This window comes from Dendropsophus ebraccatus, chromosome 6, assembly GCF_027789765.1.
Source record: "Dendropsophus ebraccatus isolate aDenEbr1 chromosome 6, aDenEbr1.pat, whole genome shotgun sequence".
Classification (NCBI taxonomy): domain Eukaryota; kingdom Metazoa; phylum Chordata; class Amphibia; order Anura; family Hylidae; genus Dendropsophus; species Dendropsophus ebraccatus.
Window position 1 is genome coordinate 123931621 of NC_091459.1, and position 23073 is coordinate 123954693.

Sequence of the window (23073 nt, forward strand, 5' to 3'; positions counted from 1 at the left end):
TGATGGCTTGGAACCAGTTGTATATAACAAAAAAAAATGAAGTAACTTTGCAAATGGCTTTGATTAAAAATCTCTAACTATTCTGTGTTCACTACTTCCCTTGGTCTCCATGGTAACAGACAACACATAAACCCTGTATGGTCCATATCATATGTGTAGTGGGGGAAGGAGGATTTGAGGGGTAGTACTATGATGATGGAAGGGCAGGAGGATGAAGGGGGTAGTAGTATAATGATGGAGGAGCAGTAGGATGAAGGGGTGGTAGTATGATGATATGGGGTGCATCTGCATCATAAGGGTACAAACTAACAGTATGTACAGTCAGTCAGTATAATGCTATCTCTTAGTCTCACCCTGCTCTGAGTGGGGTGTGTAATATACTGGGAACCTGAAACTGGGGTGTGTAATTTACTGGAGACCTAATACTGAGGTGTGTAATATACTGGACTTCTCAACCAAGTTGTCGGCACTCTGTGACTTGGTGCTCGTGGATGCCAATACAATTCCACACGAACAAATTCCCGGCACTCTATCAGCACTTCAATTGCAAAGTGATTTATTCATAATCGGAGGTGCACAAACATACACAAAGTCAGGACGCGTTTCGGCGTTACCGCCTTTCTCAACTGCCTGAGGCAGTTGAGAAAGGCGGTAACACCGAAACGCGTCCTGACTTTGTGTATGTTTGTGCACCTCCGATTATGAATAAATCACTTTGCAATTGAAGTGCTGATAGAGTGCCGGGAATTTGTTCGTGTGGAATTGTAATATACTGGAGACCTAATACTGAGGTGTGTAATATACTGGGGACCTGATACTGGGGTGTGTAATATACTGGGGACCTGATACTGGGGGTGAGTAATATACTGGGGACCTGATGCTGGGGGTGTGTAATATACTGGGGACCTGATACTGGGGTGGGGTGATACAGAGGGGAGGGGATTTTGTCACACTGCGGGGGTGGGGGTGGGTGGCGGCCAGACGTCCTCCAGTGCTTCAGCCCAGGCCAGTGCCCGGTAATAGACCTTTGCCATGCATGGGAACCGGGTCATGGTTTAAAGAAAGGACCACGGCATCGGCTTCCCTGCGCCGGTGCCATTCTATTTACTGTATGTGCAAAACTTAAAGTGAATGTACATTTGCTTTAAGCAAGAATATAGTATCATCTGACCACACAGGATTTGTTTGTTGTCTGTTACCATGGAGACACATAACTTTGTATAGATGCTGTTAACAATAGGGTGGCATGTAGTCACGTTGGAAAAAAAAGTAACTGGTATTAATGGTGAACATACCCTTTTAAAGCTTAGGCTAAAATCTAGATACATGCAGGTAAAATATTTATATAACAATAGTTCAAAGCCAAACAAAGAATAGCTATAGCTATTTAAAAGTATTGTCTGCGTTTATGCAAATGAAAAGGTCTACACATTTGTTTTTATAACCTTTATCCAGCAATTATTTGGCAGTTTTTGATGCATCTCTGTCACACTCCATCAGATTTTTCCCATCCCAAATCAGACCCTTAAAGGGGTTATCCAGCGCTGCAAAAACATGGCTACTTTTCCCCCTACTGTTGTCTCCAGTTCAGGTGTGGTTTGCAATTAAGCTCCATTTACTTCAATGGAACTGAGTTTCAAAACCCCACCCAAGCTGGAGAAAAAAGTAAGGGGAAAGTGGCCATGTTTTTGTAGCGCTGGATAACCCCTTTAAATTATTTAGACCCAGATCAGACCCCTAAATTAATCAGACCGCAAAATTATTCCAGACCATTCAGACCGTAAAATGAATTCAGACTCCGTCCGTATAGAATTTATTCAGACCCCAGAGTAGCCTCCACTTTTTACTGCTCCCTTTTTTTTGGTTCTCTTAAAGAGCATGTATTGATTGCCAAGGTTTTGTTTTTCTTAGGCCCCCTTCATATGCCCATAAAAATTTACCCGTATTTATTATCAGGAAATCTGGATAAATTTCTTCACCCATAGACTTCTATTGGACATGGTTACCCTTTTAGATTTTTCCTGAAGGGTGTCCGTGGCGGCAAAAAAAAATCCAAAAATATAAGCCATTCTGTCACAGTTGCCCCATAAAACCCTATGGGAACATCTAGAACTCTGAGCAGCTCCAGATGCACATCTGGAATTTGTCTGGAATTCTATCACTTTACAAAGTGGCCCAGGCCCGGTTCACACTGAGCAAAAACGGCAGAGTTTCCTGCATTGTGTTAATGGGAGAGCATGCGCGCCTCCACTGCCGCCGCTCTCCGCTTAAAGAATTGACATGTCAATTCTTTGAGTGGAGAGGAAGCATAGGCGCGCACGCTCACCCATTGACACAATGTAGGACACTGAGCGTGGCAGAATTCCACCGTTTTTGCTCTGTGTGAATGGGGCCTAAGACTGTACATACTCCTAATGAGGAGCGCATACAGTTAAATGCAGCGCTGTGGTTGAATGGGTTGGGAGCCATTGAGGCCGGAGGCGGCATTATACCTCAGCCACAAGAGGCCATTATCTCCCCTCCAGTGTTGTGGTGCATGAGTGATGGTTCTTGTGCGCAAGCAGAGCCAGAAGAGTGAAGTAGAAGCCAGAGGAAACAGCAGGTAACACTGATGGTTTCCTGAAGGCTCCTGAAAGGTTTCCTGATCATTGTTTCCTGAGCATAAAAATGGCCACAAACTTGTGAAAGGGCCATTTCTGATTAGAGCCAGATACTGAAATGTGTTCATTTTTTCTGCTTGTAATTTTTTGATGTCTTTTTTGTACTTCAATATGGTGGCTGCCATCTTATTAACAGCATATAGCGACACAGTTTACAGCAAGCCTCATAGACAACAATAGACGGAGTTTCTAACGTCCCAAGAAAACTGGTTGAGGAAAAACGTGCATCGGGGTCTGAGGCTCACCTCCCGAGGAAGCTGGTTGAGGCGAAATGTGCATCGAGGTCTGAGGCTCACCTCCCAAGGAAGCTGGTTGAGGCGAAACGTGCATCGAGGTCTGAGGCTCACCTCCCGAGGAAGCTGGTTGAGGCGAAATGTGCATCGGGGTCTGAGGCTCACCTCCCGAGGAAGCTGGTTGAGGCAAAACGTGCATCGAGGTCTGAGGTCCATCTTGTCCACTGGTTACATGCTCCAGCAAGCAACTATAGTGCAATAGATATTTAAACTGATGCATGTAACTCTATTTTAGGGTATTGTGTGTAGTAGATATATTACAGTTTGAGTCTGCTACTGTATATTTATAGTGGTTGCTAATAGCACTATGTGCACTTTACTGTTCTGCTAAAATGCCTTACATCATATACTGCATAATAATAATAATGTGGATAAGGGGACCCGACACCTGTAGGCATTGTATTGTTGTTTTTAATGGTTTATATATATTCTTAATTTATTTATTTTTGGATTTATTTAGATAGATTTATTGTCAATAAATATATACTCATTCGTTATAATAGTATGTTTGTATTTGTTTTGGGAGGGTTATGTGTGTTATTATTTATACACTTCATACATATGGCCACTATGCATGTGTACAGCTACTGTGCATTCACATTCAGTAGCAGAGATTCCTGGGGAATCTCGCATTGTATGGTCAGCTCTCCTGTCACACAGCACCAAAACCTCTGTAACTATACAGTGATATTATACTGACTGAATTCTTGCATAACATTGTGCATTGTCTCCTGGTAAGCTGCACAGCTGATAATATAATTAGCAAAAGTTAATATTATAATTAGCCTAAGTTAATTGCCCTCAGTTGATATACTGTACAATATGCATAATGAACAGGTGTCTTTCCTTGTGTGAGCGCACAAAGTACTGGAACTACCTGTGTGTAGTCTTTTTTTTTTTTAACAGAGAAAAGACCAAATATTAGCATGGAGGGAGCATGGAGAACAGTTTGGTCACATCTATAATGTTGATTTAAACATAAAAAAAAACTTACAAAAAAATAAAAAGCAAGTATATTCCAAAACTGCTTGCGATCACAACCTGGTGATTTCATAAAAAAAAAAAAACACAACAGGTACACTTTAAGGAAAACATATGGCCTTCAGAATTCTGTATGGATTTATGAATACTCCAGTATGAGTTATGTATAAAATTATATTTTATATTAGATAGAATGTGTCAGGTAAATGGGAACCTTTAAGATAATGTATCTGTAGCGGAATATAAATCAATGGGAACCTTCAGGATTCCTTATGATGTACCAGTATAGTACCCACTATATGTCATTAGGAGGCTTCAAAATTCTATATTATGCACCAGAATCCTATTATAGACCAACAGGAGCCTTCAAGATTCTATATAATGTATCAGTACTTCATTATAAACAAATGGAAACCTCCAGAATTCTATATAATGTATCCTTATTCTATTATAAGTCAGTGGGGAACCTTCAGAATTCTATATAATTTATCAGAACCCTATAAGGCAATAAGGAACCTTTAGGATTCTATATAATGTATCCTTATTCTATTATAAGTCAGTGGGGAACATTTAGGATTCTATATAATGTATCAGTACTTCATTATAAACCAATGGAAACCTCCAGAATTCTATATAATGTATCCTTATTCTATTATAAGTCGGTGGGGAACCTTTAGGATTCTATATAATTTATCAGAACCCTATAAGGCAATAAGGAACCTTCAGGATTCTATATAATGTATCCTTATTCTATTATAAGTCAGTGGGGAACATTCAGGATTCTATATAATGTATCAGTATTTCATTATAAACCAATGGAAACCTCCAGAATTCTATATAATGTATCCTTATTCTATTATAAGTCAGTGGGGAACCTTCAGGATTCTATATAATTTATCAGAACCCTATAAGGCAATAAGGAAACTTCAGGATTCTATATAATGTATCCTTATTCTATTATAAATCGTTCGGAACCTTCAGTATTCTATATAGTCTATCCATATTCTATTATAAATCAATAGGAACCTTCAGGATTCTATAGGATCTTTTTCTGCCCAGATTCCTCCCAACCTTTACGCCTCTGTTATAAATAAGAGCCATGACTCTAATGTGAACAGAGCCTAATGCAAGCCCTGAATATTAAAGAGGCGTCATCCCCATCTAGAGGCTACAAGCACCCGGGTCTCTAAGGACGTATATCGTATATCGCAGCGACAATCTCTCTACGTATTCCGCTACATTAACCCCAAGCGATCAGCAACACCGTATTATCCTGCCACTGGCAAATTTCCCATTTGAAAGCAACCTTGGCCTACTATAATACAACGGAGGCTGAAATACGGAACTACATTGGAAAATTTGTCGGTCGGAATCTTCCTCTTTATTAACCCTTTAAGCATACAGAGCCCCTTTAAGACCTGGGAGAAAGAAGAACATAGAGCCCCGGTCGTCCAGCTCTGCAGCTTCCCGCTCTGCTTCCCACGTGGAGTGGAGGAAGATGAGAGGAGGAATAGGAGGTGAGGACGGAGTACCGTAGACATGGGGTGGGGGTACACAGAGGTCTGCTATATACTAACGTATAGGGAGCTGGGGTATACATGTATACGTAGCATGCATCACAATACAAGGGCTATTGCACATGCACAGAAGCAAGGCCAGCCATCCAGGGTAGATGCATGCAGAAATCCTCAGTGTGAAGGTTGCTGCAAAATGCTCCATGCTACAGAAGGAATTCCCATCTAGACAGAGTGGAACACCAGCAGCATCTCAGAGATCCCCCTCCTCCTCCTCCTCCCCCCTCCTCATTTCATTGCTACTACACTGCAGTAAAATGGATTTAATCTCTCAGCCTCCCCCCCCCCACCCCCCTCCAGCTCTTTACTCCAGTCACTTCATGTGTTTGCAGTGTCATAATTCCTCATGTTCTGCTCCAGATGACTTGTAACACCTTGAATGAATGAAGTGAATGAATGGATTTTATTGCCTGCCAGGACTGAGGAGGGGGACCCCCACCCCCCCCAGATCTACAAGCCCATGCTCTCCTACCAGGCAGACATGCTATGTGTTTCTCCACCTCTGAAGAAGAAGAAGCCAACATCAAAGAAGGAAGCTTTGTTACTGCAAGAGCAAATAATCCCTGATCACAGGGAAGAAGGGGGGGAAGAGGGGCAGTCTTGCTGCTGGAGCCCCCCCAGATCAATATTTGGCAGGCTTGCTGCAACTTGCTGCAGTCTAGAGCAGAGTAGAAGAGTGCATAGCAAGTGACCAAGGAGGGCAAAGCCCCACACATGTCACATGTGCTTCCTAAGGCCACCTGGAGCTTCCTCATCACTAGTGGTGAGCAGGATCTGCTGGAGGATGCTGCGGCAGGTGATCCACACAGGGCTCAAGTCATTCTTCTACAAGCTGGGCTTATTCGTCAGCAGGCACCCAGTCTTCTTCCTCACTCTCCCTGCAGTCCTCACCATCATCTTTGGCTTCATCTTCCTCAGTCGATACAAGACAGACACTGACCTGGAAGCCCTGGTAGCCCCAAGCCACAGCCTGGCCAAGATAGAGAGAAGCCTGGCCAGCAGCCTCTTCCCCCTAGAACAGTCCAAGAAGCAGCTGTATTCAGACCTGCACACCCCAGGGAGGTATGGAAGGGTGATCCTGCTCTCCAAGCCTGGGGGCAACCTCCTGCTGCAGGCTGAGCACATCCTACACATCCACAGGGCTGTGCTGGACATGAAGGTGAACTACAGGGGCTACAACTACACCTTCTCCCATCTGTGTGTGCTGGGCAATGAGGACAAGAGATGCCTGCTGGATGATATCATAGCAGTGCTGGAGGAGATCAGGGCAGCCACTGTGGCCAACAGCTCAGCCAGCAAGGTGGCAGTCACCTACCCCAACACTAAACTCAAGGTAAGGGGGGTAGGGGGGCTCAGGGGGGCATTACTGGCTGATGGGCAAGTGCATAGTCATATAGGGTTTATGTGTATACAGTGTATCATGTATTATAGTGCATGTGTGTGAGATGACATTACTTAACCTTCTAGCTGTCATAGAAGAACAGATGTATCAGTGTTATAGTCAATAGTATTAAAACATGGGGAACATGGGGGGATACATTGTATCAGAGCTGAAGGCAATGTGCATTCTATCTAGAGGAAAAGAAGGATAGATAGATAGATAGATAGATAGATAGATAGATAGATAGATAGATAGATAGATGATAGATGCATGCATGTGTGTGGAGTATAGATAGAATAGGAATGGATAGATAGGTTGATGCACATAATAATGGATAGATATATGTATACTGTATGTGTATAGATAGAATAAGGAGAGATTAATGAATGGACAAGAAGAATGTGGATGGATTAATAGATGTACAGGCATATGGATTGATATATCTACACATAGATAGATAGATAGATAGATAGATAGATAGATAGATAGATAGATAGATAGATGTACAGGTATATGTATAGATAGATGGTTAAGTGAGCCAGTGAGATGTATACACTATAATATATACAACTGTATATTCCCTTATACATTATATGATCCCTATACACATATATACGCCACATACTAGTTTCTAGTTCACTTTCTTTTATAACCAGACTTTCCTCCATTGTAGCTATTTTAGATTTGCAAAGTATAGTCGGGAGAGTTGGAAGAAAAGTGTGTATGTATGTATATATATATATATATATATATATATATATTCTTTGTAATGCAATGTCTATCTATCTATCTATCTATCTATCTATCTCCAACTTAATATATTGTGCCATCTGTAGAGAAGCTTACTGTATGACACTTGGGCTGGGTACAGGTGATTCAGGTAGTCCCCATAGCCCCCTGCACCGTATACCTCAGGATATATACGTTTCACAATGGTTCCATTGTTGGCGACAGGCCATTGTCAATCCCTTTACTTGTCTGCCCTATTCTATGCTTGCTGTGTTATCCTTTAGCTGTTGCCTATTGCACCCAGCATTGGGCATTGTGCGCCGGTGAATTGGCAGCAGGTTGTGCATTGAAGACTTCTCTCTAGGGGGATGTGACAGCACTGCCGCAGCATCTCAGATGTTGGCTTTGTTACCTTGTGTCTTCTGTAGTGTACAGACCAGTTCGGCATTTAAATCCTGTATAATGTGACACTAGGCAATATACAGGCAATCCTAAGTCAAATCAAGAAATTGTGAAGAATAACAACCTCAGCTCTGCTCTGCGTACCAGACTCAGCTCTGCTATATCCTGGCTGGCCCTTTCTAGGGAATTTCACTACATGTCAATACACAAGATCAAAGCCTGGAGCTGAAGTGCATTATGGCGGTAGAGTTTCCATCCTCTAATGTATAGATCTGTATTGATTACGCTCAGTCTATGGATTTTAGCTATATATTGTCGGTGACACCTTGCACACTGGTCTGATTGTGTGCTCGCACTTTAGTAAATGGTGCATTGAGATATGTGACAGGTATAATCTACCATAGTGCTTCCTGCAGGAGACCGGATGGTTCTCTCCTTCCAAGGGTTATGTATTTTATAGAATGTTTTCATAGGGAATGACTATTAGTTGGGAATATCCCCGTATCCATTTCCCTTTGGGATTGTTCTCCAAATTACTGCTATTAGGGCATGCTGGGAAATGTAGGTCTGCAACTACAGGTTCTTCTATGTGTACGATATAGGTATATAGAGGAGGAGGGGTGAGGGCTACAATGGGGCAGATTTAGCCATCTTTTCACACTGTTATAATATCAGGAGAGGATACAACCTTTATAGCTATGAAGTTATCAAGTAAATGATCCCAGATGTTACTAGTGAGTTATGGACTATTCGAGAACTGTTCTATGATGTCTCGATTAATCACCAAGAGTCCAGATAGAGAGGGTCACATATATAGTACACATAGCATTCAGATAGATAAAGCATCTAGAAGAATATTGCACATAGCATCCAGATACTACACACAGCGTCCAAATACTACACACAGCGTCCAAATACTACACACAGCGTCCAGATATAGAGAGCATTCAGATAAATACTGCACTCAGCATTCAGATAAATACTACACACAGGATCCAGATAAATACTACACAGCATCCAGATAAATACTACACACAGCATCCAGATAAATACTACACAGCATCCAGATAAATACTACACACAGCATCCAGATAAATACTACACAGCATCCAGATAAATACTACACAGCATCCAGATAAATACTACACACAGAATCCAGATAAATACTACACACAGCATCCAGATAAATACTACACACAGAATCCAGATAAATACTACACAGCATCCAGATAAATACTACACACAGCATCCAGATATAGAGAGCATTCAGATTGATACTGCAAACAGCATCCAGATAAATACTGCACACAGCATCCAGATAAATACTACACACAGCGTCCAGATATAGAGAGCATTCAGATAAATACTGCAAACAGCATCCAGATAAATACTGCACACAGCATCCAGATAAATACTACACACAGTGTCCAGATTAATACTGCACACAGCATCCAGATAAATACTGTACATGGCATCCACATAAACACAGCATCCAGATAAATACTGTACATAGCATCCAGATAAACATTTCACACAACATCCAGATAAATATTGCACACAGCGTCCAGATATAGAGAGCATTCAGATAAATTCTGCACACAGCATCCAGATAAATACTGCACACAGCGTCCAGATGAATACTGCACATAGCATTCAGATAAATACTGTACATAGCATCCAGATATATACTACACACAGCATCCAGATAAATACTGTACATAGCATCCAGATAAATACTGCACAAAGCATATATATATATATATATATATATATATATATATATATATATATATACATTCTACATAAAAAATCTTATACTGTGTCTAGATAAATACTGAACACAGCATCCAGATAAATAGCCCCATACTGCATCCAGATAACTAATGCACACACTTTTCATATAAATGGTTTAATAAAGAATCAAGATAAATGATGCACACATCATCTAGAAAAATGGTCTCATACAGCATCCAAATACCTAGGGTGTCCACATAAACATTGCACATGACATTCAGATAAATAGTGTCCTATAAAGTACAGATAAATAGTATACTATGTTTTCTGATAAATGGCTTAATACTCTGTCCAGATAAATAATGCACATGCTGTCCAGATAAATGGCTTTATACTTTGTCTAGATGAAAAATGAACACAGCATCCAGATATATAGTTTCATAAAGAATGAAGATAAATGATGCACACCTCTAAAAATATTCTCATACAGCATCCAGATACATAGAGTATCCAAATAAATATTTAACATGGCATTCATATTAATAGTATACTAGGCACTCAGGTAAGTATCTAGATATATAAATTTTGTACACAGCATTCAGATATATCTTTCATAAAGAATCCAGATAAATATTGCACACATCATCTACACAAATAGTATCATACAGCATCCAGATACATATTGCACACAGCATCCAGATAAATAGTTTCATACAGGATCTAGATAAAGAATGTGCACCGCTTCTAGAAAAATACCCTGATAAATATTACACACGGCATCCAGATAAATAGTTTTAAACAGAATCCAGATAAATAATGCACACAACATATAGAGGACTAGTCTTATATACATCTGGATACATAAAGGGGGCCTTTATCAAGACCGGCATATGAGTAAGCTGGTCTTAAATAAAGCCACGCCCCCTTTTTCCCGACCAAATTTAAAGCGTAACTTTCATTTCAGGGCCATTTTTCTGAAAACATTAAATATCAACAGTATAAGCGATTTTAAGAAACTCTGTAATAGGTTTTATGTACTAAAAGAGTTTCCTTCTGTACTGAAAAAGCAATCTCCCAGCCTCCCCCTCACATCACAAGAAGCAGGATTTCTGTCTCCATTATGTGGCTATGGAGAGGGGAGGGGCTGTTAGGAGTGACTGAGCACGGAGGATTTCTGCACAGCACAACACCCTGCAATCTTCTCTCAGTAAGTTCATAGATAAGCACTGACCTTTCTGACCCCTGAATCTTGCGGTTTAGGTGCCCAGAGAGTCTACAAACAGCTGACCTTCATGTCACCTCTTCCTGCTCCCTCATCTCCCTCAGCCCCTCCCCCCTTCATAGGCTTACAATGGAGAGAGCAGAACCCGTCTTCACTGGCTTCTCTGTAATGAAGACGTGTTTGCCTGATAATGCACAGATAAGAAGTCAGGGGGGGAGGCTGGGAGATTGCTTCTTGAGTACAGAAGGAGGCTTTTTTGGCTGATGAAACCTATTACAGAGTTTCTTAAAATCGCTTATACTACTGATTTCTGCAATAAAAAAAAAACATGACAGTAACGCTTTAAGCCTCTTAGTAAAAGTATACAGCCCTGCGCCCCCGGCACAGGCTCTGCGCAACGAATCCAGCAGGTGTAGGTCATGATAGGTGCGAGCAGTAGTGGATTATAATAGGTCCATTTCGGGCGGTAGCCCTGGGCCCTGAGCTCCTGGGAGGCCCATGGCCCCCCAAACAGACTTATACTTTCAGTGGTTCATTATCTCCAGACTACAGTTCAGCCATGATTTGCATAAAAATCGCTATTTACCACAATTTTGCACAAAGAAGAACATACTGAAGGACCTTATCATGTGACAATGATGTCACCACAGGTCCTTGACAGACTGTTTTATGGAGGAAAACGACTAAAGCTTGGTGAACAGCCCAGGGCCCATGGTAAAGTTAATCCACCCCTGGGTGCGAGCATGCATAAATCATGGTAAATCAGGCGCTGGAGGAGGCCACGCCTCCTCCCCACATTGCTGCACCCACCTGCCCGTCCATTAGGGGGGCAGGGGATAAGGCAGGCATATTCCAGGGAGAAGGGGCGAATCTGTGCCTTCTGCCTAGTGTAGGCCATGGGCACATTCATAGTGAATGTCTCCCCAAATAGGCTCATGTTGTGTAAAACTGACAAGTGTACACGGCATGCAGATGAGTAGCTTCATACTATGTCCAGAGAAATTACGTATTTTTCGCTTTATGAGACGCACCTGACTATAAGTCGTGCACCTGGTGTAGACAACTGAAAACAGGACAAAAAAATATCTAATTTTAATTGAGTTTCCCTAGTAGTCTAAGTCTGTGAAGGGGCCAAAGTGTATTGAAATGACAGGGCCACTTTAACATGACAGTACCTTATACCCATCATACACAGCTCTGCTGCATGCACAATACACACCTACCTTTGCTACATTATACACACCCAGCTCTGCCACATCATACACACCTAGCTTTAATACATCAGAATATACACAGCTCTGCAGCATGCACAATACACACCCAGCTCCGCTACATCATACACATCCAGCTATAATACATCAAAATACACACACAGAGCTTTGCATCATGAACAATACATACCCAACTCTGCTACATCATACACACCCAGCTCTGCAACTTTGTACACACCCAGCTTTGCTACATCAAAATACACACGCACGGCTTTGCAGCACAATACACACCCAACTCTGCTACATTATACAGTACACACCAAGGGGGACATCTATGAAATGTCTGGCCGGAGCGTACGCCAGGGAGAAGGTGCACCTCTTAGTGAATCCTGCCGGGAAAAAGGGAGCGGGGCCTAATATAAGACTTGTACTTGTACACCGGTCTTCATAAATCTCCCCCTCCCCCCATTGTCTAGTAAAGGGAACTTTTGGCCCTCCAGCTGTTGCAAAACTACATTCCCATCATGCCTGGACAATGCTCTGGAATAATTGAGGTTTTAGCGGCAGGGACACTGTTGGTCCAGGCTAAGGGGCAGCACATAGGAGGGATCCTTGTCCATCACTAGCACTGGGGTCAGTGTTTATCATCCTCAGTCCCAGCTCATCCACACTGAGGCTTCATATCACTCCAGGGGAGATATGGAAACAGAGGAACGCTCTCACTTGCTTGTTTTAAAATGTAATTCTGCCATTTAAATTAATGTTTTATTCAGTTCTACAAGGAATTGTCCAACATTTGGACATATCCCCAAAGGCAACACATTTTTATAAAGAAATAGATTATGCAAAACCTTCCAATACACTTACCATCAAATGTATTCTTCAGTCCCTCGCTCTCCAGTGCAGTGACTGAACCGCAGTAGAGATACTTTTTTTTATTGAGGTATTGTGACATGATGGGTTATGGGGTCACTGACCAAACCATAGAGGGGGAGGGGGGGCTGAAGAGGAGTTTTATGTATCAGAGTTAAAAGCAGGACTGGTAGTTTAAGGAAGGGAAAAAGTTAGTTCAATCCTGGTGGTCTAGGGCAGGCAGGAAGTTAGTAGCAATCCTGGTGGTCTAGGACAGTAAAGAAGTTAATAGCAGTTCTGGTGATCTAGGGAAGTAAAGAAGTTAATAGCAGTCTTGGTGGTCTAGGGAAGTGAAGGAGTTAATAGCAGTCCTGGTGGTCTAGGACAGTGAAGAAGTTAATAGCAGTCCTGGTGGTCTAGGGAAATGAAGGAGTTAATAGCTGTTCTGTGGTCTAGGGCAGTGAAGGAGTTAATAGCAGTCCAGGTAGTCTAGGGCATTGGAAGCATAAATAGCAGTCCTGGGAGTCTAGGCAGTGAAGAAGTTAATAGCAGTTCTAGTGGTCTAGGGCAGTAAAAGAGTAAATGACAGACCTAGTAGTCTAGGGCACTGAAGGAGTTAATAGCTGTTCTGGTGGTCTAGGGGATTGGAGGAGTTAATAGCAGTCCCGGAGGTCTAGGCAGTGAAGACCTTAATAGCAGCCTTAGTGGTCTAGGACAGTAAAAAAGTAAATCACGTCCCTGGTGATATAGCGCAGTGAAAGAGTTAATAGCAGTCATGGTGGTCTAGGGCAGTGAATGAGTTAATAGCAATCCTGGTGGTGTAGAGCATGGAAGGAGTTAATAGCAGTCCTGGTGGTCTAGGGCAGGGAAATAGTTAATAGCCATCATGGTGGTGTAGGGCAGTGAAGGAGTTAATAGCAGTCCTGGTGGTCTAGGGCAGGGAAGTAGTTAATAGCAGTCCTGGTGGTCTAGGGCAGTGAAGAAGTTAATAGCAGTTCTGGTGATCTAGGGAAGTAAAGAAGTTAATAGCAGTCTTGGTGGTCTAGGGAAGTGAAGGAGTTAATAGCAGTCCTGGTGGTCTAGGACAGTGAAGAAGTTAATAGCAGTCCTGGTGGTCTAGGGCAGTGAAGAAGTTAATTGCAATCTCTGTAGTCTGCGGCAGTCTAGGGAGTTAATAGTAGCTGAGGAGTTAAAGACCTGGTGGCCTAGGGCAGATGAAGTTTTAGATGGTGAAGGGCAGATGTGCCGTCTTACTCATCCAGGTTCCAACATTGCCTCTGGAGAGGCTGACCACCTCATCACCCTAGCTGGTTATGTTGCCAATAGTTCCTTTATTATTCAGGAAATCCCTAGGTTTTATCCAGGGAAAACCCTTTATTAGCAAATATCCATCAGTGACGTTAGTATTATTCTAGACTCCAGCTTTTCAACCTGTTATGCATATTGTGCTACACAACATGTCTCTAAGGGTTATAGTGGCCATGCTGGGTTCCTCCAGATCAGTTCCCATTGACTTTAATAGGAGCTGAGCTGCAGAACCCAGCATGGCCACTATGTAATTTACGGAGGTGTCCGCTATAGGAGACAACTACTCTCACCAGAACAGTCAGTGACATTTCATGTGTTTGAAGAGGTGATATCTCTTTCGGTGAGGCTGTGTGACCCAGTCTCACCTTCCCACCATGACAGTATCCCTCTCATATACAGATACTGTGTATATTGTATATTGTGTATAAGTGTATATTGAACTGTACGCAAGGAAAGTTACCAGCTAGCATAGTCAGTAGGAAGCATCAGGGAAAGCCACGAGAATGCAGCATTATATTGCATCATAGAAGGTTGGGACGGTCCAGGCCAGAGCCAGCGGCAGATGGCGGTGCAGTATACAAGGGATAACAACCCATAGCAACAGGGATCGATCCAGCATACAGTATACAGGCAGGTGAGCCAAGGAGTGATCCAGCATACAGTATACAGGCAGGTGAACCAAGGAGTGATCCAGCATACAGTATACAAGAGAGCCAGGGAGCGATCCAGCATACAGTATACAGGAGAGCCAGGGAGCGATCTAGCATACAGTATACAGGAGAGCCAGGGAGCGATCCAGCATACAGTATACAGGAGAGCCAGGGAGCAATCCAGCATACAGTATACAGGAGAGCCAGGGAGCGATCTAGCATACAGTATACAGGAGAGCCAGGGAGAGATCCAGCATACAGTATACAAGAGAGCCAGGGAGCAATCCAGCATACAGTATACAGGAGAGCCAGGGAGTGATCTAGCATACAGTATACAGGGAAGCAAGGGAGCAATCCAGCATACAGTATACAGGAGAGTCAGGGAGTGATCCAGCATACAGTATACAGGAGAGCCAGGAAGCGATCCAGCATACAGTATACAGGAGACCCAGGGAGTGATCCAGCATACAGTATACAGGAGAGCCAGGGAGAGATCCAGCATAGAGTATACAGAAGAGCCAGGGAGGGATCCAGCATACCGTATATAGGAGAGCCAGGGAGGGATCCAGCATACAGTATACAGGAGAGCCAGGGAGGGATCCAGCATACAGTACACAGGAGAGCCAGGGAGGGATCCAGCATACAGTATACAGGAGAGCCAGGGAGGGATCCAGCATACAGTACACAGGAGAGCCAGGGAGGGATCCAGCATAGAGTATACAGGAGAGCCAGGGAGGGATCCAGCATACAGTACACAGGAGAGCCAGGGAGGGATCCAGCATACAGTATACAGGGAGTGATTGCTGAAACAGACTCCTCTGATATCTCTGCTACGAGGATTAGAGAGGTAATGATCTTCCATTTCAGAAAGACTCTTGTATTGGAAAGTGCCGTCACTGTATTCCTGAGAAGGTGTGTTATACTAAGGAATCAATGGCTATGATCCAGGAGATTACAAGAGACGGACCTCTCAGAGAATTTCTGTTCCTATGAATGGGGAGAGGCAAGTTTACTTCATATCACTCAGAGGTCACAAGTACAACAGTGATGGTAGAAGAAGCGGATTGGTAGAATAGGGACCTAACGTTTATAGGCGCCCGTACACCTTCAGTAACTGTCATTGGAACAGATGGTATCTCCTCCGTCCTCCCATATGAACATTTAGCATAGCCCAGCAATCATAGCCCGGTTTTGGCAAATTGTAGTATTAGGTGTATAATCACCTTGAAGTGTTACTGTAGGTTTTAACAGAGTCTCACTCCTTAGACCCCTATGATCCTGAGAGCCGGAGAAAGAGTGTGGCAGTGTGCCTCTCTGCATAGCTGTCAGTCACAGCACAGCGGTATCTAGGGTGCCTCTTGGCTGCAAAGTACATGGTATATAAGTAATTCTACTTTTCTCCTGACATGTCCTAGAAATTTTCTGTCAATGTTAAAGAAGTACTCGATAACCAGAAAATTCTATTCAAATAAAATAATTGCCCCAAGTTATCACTAATGCAGTTTGGAATTGACCATTGGACCAATCATACAGCCACGGCACAGGACTCCCAAAATAACTTCAAGGACCTCACGAGTGTTAAAAATGAGCGACGCGTTTCGGTGTCAGACTGACACCTTTATCAAGCTCCTTTTCGCTGCAAGTCCAACACCTAAGTTATCACCAATAGAATTGGCTTTAGCATGGGTTTGGGTGCCTCACCCTAACAGGAAATGGAATATACAAGGACTACACAAAGTGTATTGTCCCCAGCTCCCTGACTCCTCCCTCTCTCCATAGACAACAAATTATCCTCTAATGGCACAGTGTATGTATATACAGTGGTGCCTTGGATTACGAGCATAATTCGTTCCGGGACCATGCTTGTAATCCAAATCCACTCTTATACCAAAGCAAATTTTCCCATAAGAAATCATTGAAATGTAGACAATTGGTTCCACACCCCAAAAATCATTTTATAATCATTATAGCAGCAGTGTGTATAGCTGGGTGTGAGTGCAAGCACATTATAGGAGGAATGGACAGGATGGGAAACACAAGGACTGATAGAGACTGCAGGGAGCTTGAAGGAATGAGCAGGGCAGATGTGGACATATACATGCAGCACTCTTTGTCCGAGGAGAGAGGGGTTACAGCTATGGAGAGATTACCTCCACAGTTCTGTCCCCTGATGCAAACCTCAGCCTGAAGTGGATCTGCTATAAATTGGAAGGTGAGAGAGACTTCCTGGGTCAGAGTACTTTGCTGCAGACCCCGCTATGCAGGCCATGCCCCTCCCCCACTCACGCTCCCACCCAATACCAGGAGCTCTTAAACCAAAACAATGCTCTTAAACCAAGTCACAATTTTGAAAAACTGTGAGCTCTTCTTGCAAAATGCTCTTAAACCAAGTTACTCTTAAACCAAGGTACCACTATATATATATATATATATATATATATATATATATATATATAGACATGGAGAGTGCTGCAGTATGATTACAGCATGCTGTTTTGTGATGAATGATGCTACAGAATGGGGAGTAATTCAGCAGGTGCTGTAACCTCACTAAAACCCCAAAACAAATGGACTTTTTGGTGGTTTCAGAACTGGAGCAGACAGATAAGCAATGCTATATGTTTCTGTAGCTGGTTTATTTTTGTACTTAATGTTGGAGTACCCCTTTAAAGGGAACCACACTTAGACCCCCATAGAGCTTATTTCTGAGTAAAAGTAGTGTCCACATTCTCAGACACCCAATGCTTTTTTTTCATTGCCTTAGTCGAGGTGAAATGCGTCTTTAATGGCTAAAACATATATCCGTTGTTTTCTAAGACAGCCGAACGTTGCGACATCCCGGGAGAATCGCCTTAGAACACCTTCTAGAAGTCTTGAAAGGATTATTGTTGTTCCTCCGAAATGGCTGTGTATATTAATTGGACTGTCAGACTGTGTCCAGAATATTATAACAAATAGAGTTGGGGCTGTCTCTCCGGGCAAGACATTTATAATAATTGCAGTTTGACACAGTTTCCAGAGAACATGAGAGGTGTTTTGGCTCCATCCCTAGAAAAGACGTTTTAGAAGAGCTGTTCTTATATAAGTTCTGTCTAGGCAGCGAGAATAGACGTGGGATCAGTCATAACGGCACTGGGACCAGTAGTGTAAATAGTAGAGAGGGATGGATTCCCGCTATGAATTGTGCAGTTTTTACCACCCAGAACACAAGAGCTGGTGTTTAATTCATCTGTTTACTTCTATTGCCCTTATGGCCAATATGGGTTGGTTATGTTACCAACCCGTCTACAAGTCCCAGAATCCACCAATAACTGCCTGCTCGCTGTCAGTGGAATATCAAGTGTGGGGATGGTCTATCGGTAGAAACCCACCTTAATCATGGCCTATAATCAAAGATGAGTCAATCAGTTCAGAACAAATAGGTTTTAGTGCAAATTACCCTCAAAATTCAGATTAATCCAAATCTTAATTATTTGAGAATCATTCAGGCCAAATTGCTTGTGGAGGAGCAGGGACTCCTGCTAAAGATAGGTGTCCCTGCTCCTGAACACTGAGGGATACACTGTAGGATTCATGGCCAGTTCAGTTATCTTGTCGTGACCCAGGGGTGCTAGGTGTTTCTTGAATGGACTGATAGTACGGTATTTGTCATTGGATTTAAAGTGGTAGTAGCCTTCCCTAGGTCTTAACACACTCCCATTAAAAGGTTGTCCCTAGTGTGATGGTGCAGATGAGAAAGGCCAGAAAACTTAAAAAGTTCAAAATGTTTACTTGGCAAGTTCTTAAAGGAACAGTACAAGTAGTCATCAGGTAGTCATCAAGTTGTCATCAGTACAAGTAGTCATCAATACACAGGTAAATAAGTTGTGTTTTGCACTTGAGAGTATTGGTTGCTAGCAAGTTCCCTTTTAGTTTAATAGAAAGTACTTTGGGGTTTTGGAGGTCTCTGTTACTTCAGTAGAAGGAAGCTTTGCAGTGGTGGATAGGGTGAATACCAGGAGGGGACCTATCCAAATACGCATTGCACTTTGCTGTGAAGATTTTTACAACCTTGGCTTGTGTTGTGTGACTTTGTATAAAGAGAAATAACCGTACTTAAAGCTATGAAGTTCTGTCTAATTCTACAGAGATCATAGAGCGAAGGATCCTGTTATAAAGGTCCACACCCACAGTCAGACTTCTCTTAAGAACTGAGCAGCTTTCAGCAGGGCACATCGGCCAGTAGCAACTTCTCTAACCACTTTAAGACTTGAGTAAGTGGTGATGCTCTATGTTTTGCTGCTTACATTCACTATACATTTGGTATATAGCCAAATATTAATTGGCCGTTAGTTCTGGATCTAAACAAATTCGAATCCCTATAACACAAATTTCGAGAGGTTTGATCCCATAAGTAGTGTGAATTATTCTATCGGGATTGAATGGAGTAAATCAGCCTCAGGCTTGGGGCCTGTAACTTTAATATCTCATGTCTCATCTTAGATGTATGATATTAGAACATGGTTTTGATACTTTCATGCTATATGTTCTGTCACTCTCCTATAAAGCCCCAGATGGACGGGAAGAAGTAACTGACTGCTTTGAGTCTATTAGTTTTTCCATTTATATGCAATTTTCTATAACTTAATAAAACTCAATAAAAGAAATGGAAAATTATTTTAAAATATTATCTTCCTCTAATGTGATTTAGATTAGATGGGGAGCCCGGAGTTTTCTTCCCTGTGTGTCCGCGGCATGTCATGATGGGAAGGAGATGTACTTGATTAAAAATAAATGATCCTAAAATCTTGCACAAAAATAGTAGCTACGGATGAAAGATTAGCCGATTCCATAATTTAAGAGCTTCTGAATATTTCTTAGTTATCTGTACTTAAAGGATCGGGTGTGAAGTAGGAGATGTGCCAATACCGAGAGGGCACTAGAGAAGAAGCTGGGTAGGTTCTAAAGCACTTATCCTCCTCATCTTCTTCTCTAGTGCACCTATCCTCCTTGGCTTCTTCTTTAGCAAACTTGTCCACCTCAGCTTTTTCTGTAGTGCACCTGTCCTTAGCTTCTTCTTAAGCACACTTGTCCTCATCAGCTTCTTTTCTAGTGCACCTGCTCCCCTCAGCTTCTTCTCTAGGGCCATTTAATTCTCAGCTTCTTCTCTGGGGCCATTTTACTCCTTAGCTTCTTCTCTAGTGCATCTGTCCTCTTTAGCTTCTCTAGTTCACTTGTGATTTATAAAGAGGCAAAATTATGTTCCCATGTTTAGCATCCATGTTTAGCATCCATGTTTAGCATCTATTCCTCTTTTGATGCATCCTATGATTTTATTAGCCTTGGCAGCTGCTGCCTGGCACTGATCACTAAAGTTGAGTTTACTGTCCACCAATACTCCCAGGTCGTTTACGGAAGCAGTGTTTTATTTTTAGCATATCATTTCGGTTATTAATTCTACGGGCCTAGTTACATTTATCCACATTAAACTATATTTGCCATTTCTCTGCCCAAGCCATCAGCTTCTCCAAATCCCTCTATAATATTATATTATTTTCCTCTGTGGTGTTTACTTTACCCAGTTTAGTGTAATCTGCAAAAATAGAGATTCTACTCTGTAGCCCCTCTATAAGGTCATTAATAACATATTAAAAAGAAGTGGACACAATATGAAGCCCCGTGGTACCCCACTAGCAACTGTGCCTTTTACTCTTTAGCTTCTTCTCTAGCACAACTGTTCTCCTCAACTTTTTATATAGTCAAACTGTCAGCCTCAGATTCTTCTCTAGTCCACTGGTCCTCCTCAGCTTTTTCTTTAGTACCCTTGTCCCTCTTAGTATCTTTTCTAGCATCCTTGTCCTCCTTATCTCCTTCGGTAATGCACCTGTCCTCCTCAGCTTCTTTTCTAGTACACCCATCCTCCTTAGCTTCTTCTTCGGTGGACTGGTCCTCCTCAGCTTCTTTTTTAGTACACCCGTCCTCCTCATTTTCTTTTCAAGTGCACCCGTCCTCCTCAGGGTCTTCTCTAGCGCCCTGGTCCTCCTCAGCTTCTTCCCTAGTGCCCTGGTCCTCCTCAGCTTCTTCCCTAGTGCACTGGCCCTCCTCAGCTTTTTCTTTAGTGCCCTTGTCCATCTTAACATCTTTTCTAGTACACCCGTCCTCAGTTTCTTTTCAAGTGCAACCGTCCTCCTCATTGTCTTCTCTAGCGCACTGGTCCTCCTCAGCTTTTTCTTTAGTGCCCTAATCCATCTTACCTTCTTCCCTAGCACGCTTTTCCTCCTTATGTTCTTATCTAGTGCACTTGTCCTCTTCAGCTCTTTTTCTACCACACTTTCAGGCAGTTCAGCCACAGAATAAAAGCAAACTATTGGTTAGTATTTCTTTCATAATGTATTTTAAATGGTGGCACCCTATGTATATTTGTTATAGGCATCATAAAGAATTTAAAGGGATTATCCAGGATGAAATAAAAACACGGCTGCTTTCTTTCAAAAACAACTCCACACCTATCCTCAAGTTGTGTGTGTGGTATTATATTCCACCTCCATTCGTATCAATGTAACTGTGCAGCAATACCATACACATACCACCATGGTGCTGTTTTTGGAACAAAGTAGCAATGTTTTTTTTTAAATCCTGGATAACTCCTTTAACTACAAGTAGCCTTGAACAATAAGAAATAGTTTCCTTAGGCTATGCTCGCAGATGGTTTATTAATACATTAATACAGAAAATGTTTGCAACGCACGTCCATTGTATTGAATATGAATACTGGCCACAGTTCACACTGTGTGTTATAGTGCATGTTTTTTTGAATGTGCATTTTGAGCATAAAGTCCAGATGTGGGGGGCAGAGATGGAGAATGCAGATTGGCTCCATTGCCATCCAAAATGTAGACACCCAGTTGGAGGAGCATTGGCCCGCCTGGTACTATATATATTGTGATTATAGTGGGCAGGAAAAAAATGTAATTCACTGAATTCTGCTACATCGATGCTTCTTATAGGCATATAGACATACCAAGTTCTAACATTGCTGCAAAGGGTAAAAAATATGCAAATATATGCAAATAAACTGCAAACCCCTAATCACCGCTCTGTATCAAGACAATGAATGTGACCAGGACAGGAAATTAAAGGAAATTAAATCATAGGCTATTGAAGTTAGGCAGGACCTCCTCGGATCTCCAGGCTGATACCGCACATCATCTCATTTGTGAATGTTATTGATCCAGTATACTGATTATATTGTGCCCTGTTTAATGTTACATGTAACTGTCAGGAATACAATTTCAGCCTTTTTGAATTGTATATAGAAAGGAATCTATCATGTTAAAGGGATTTTCCAGGATAAGAAAATACATAGCTGTTTTCTTCCCACCCCTAACCCCTTTAAAGGGGTACTCCAGCGGGGGGGGGGGGGGCACTTTTTTGCTGGGACCGGGGAGGAGGTGGCCGAGGAAAAAGACGTCCACTCACCTCCCCAGTTCCAGCGGCGGGTCCCGTATCGCGGCGCTCCGGTGCCCGGTTCCTGGCCGGTTCCGGGTGTCTGACGCGGGCCCGAGACGTGACATCTCAGGTCCGCTCAGCCACTCAGTGACAAAGGCGGGATCTGAGCGGACTTGAAACGGATCCTGCCTCCTTCACTGAGTGGCTGAGCTGACCTGAGACGTCACGTCTCGGGCCCGAGTCAGACACCCGGAAGCGGCCGGGAACCGGGCACCGGAGCGCCACGATGCGAGACCCGCCGCTGTGGTCCCAGCAAAAAAGTGCCCTTATTGTTTACCATGCACAACTCTCTACTTCTTCTAGTGGTTGTGCCTGGTATTACAGCTCACTGCAGCTCATTATGATCTGTAATTCCAGGTGCGGCCAGTATTCCAGTGCTTTCCAGTATTAGCAAGAGTCATCATATCTTAAAGGGCATGTATCATCTATTTTTTATTTTTTTTTACTGGATAGAGCCAAATACTAAAACACATACTTTTTTCTAATCTGCCTTTATTTTGGATTGTAATTTGTGTATTTGAGATTTTTGTTTGTCATTATGGGGGCTGCCATCTTGCCTGAATTGTTTAGTGATATGCTTTATAGCAA

The 23073-nt window shown here is 42.5% G+C and overlaps 1 protein-coding gene across 2 annotated transcripts in view; it reads left to right on the forward strand.

The window, feature by feature from the left end:
* Window positions 1–6229: 6229 nt before the first annotated feature.
* The window catches only part of PTCHD4 (patched domain containing 4), a 98150-nt gene continuing 81306 nt past the window's right edge, over window positions 6230–23073 (forward strand). The window contains exon 1 of one of the 2 annotated variants that reach the window (XM_069975822.1): window positions 6230–6841. In XM_069975822.1, coding sequence (XP_069831923.1) covers window positions 6230–6841 — 612 coding nt within the window. The remainder of the gene's footprint in view (window positions 6842–23073) is intronic. The other variant, XM_069975824.1, reaches the window with a different exon arrangement.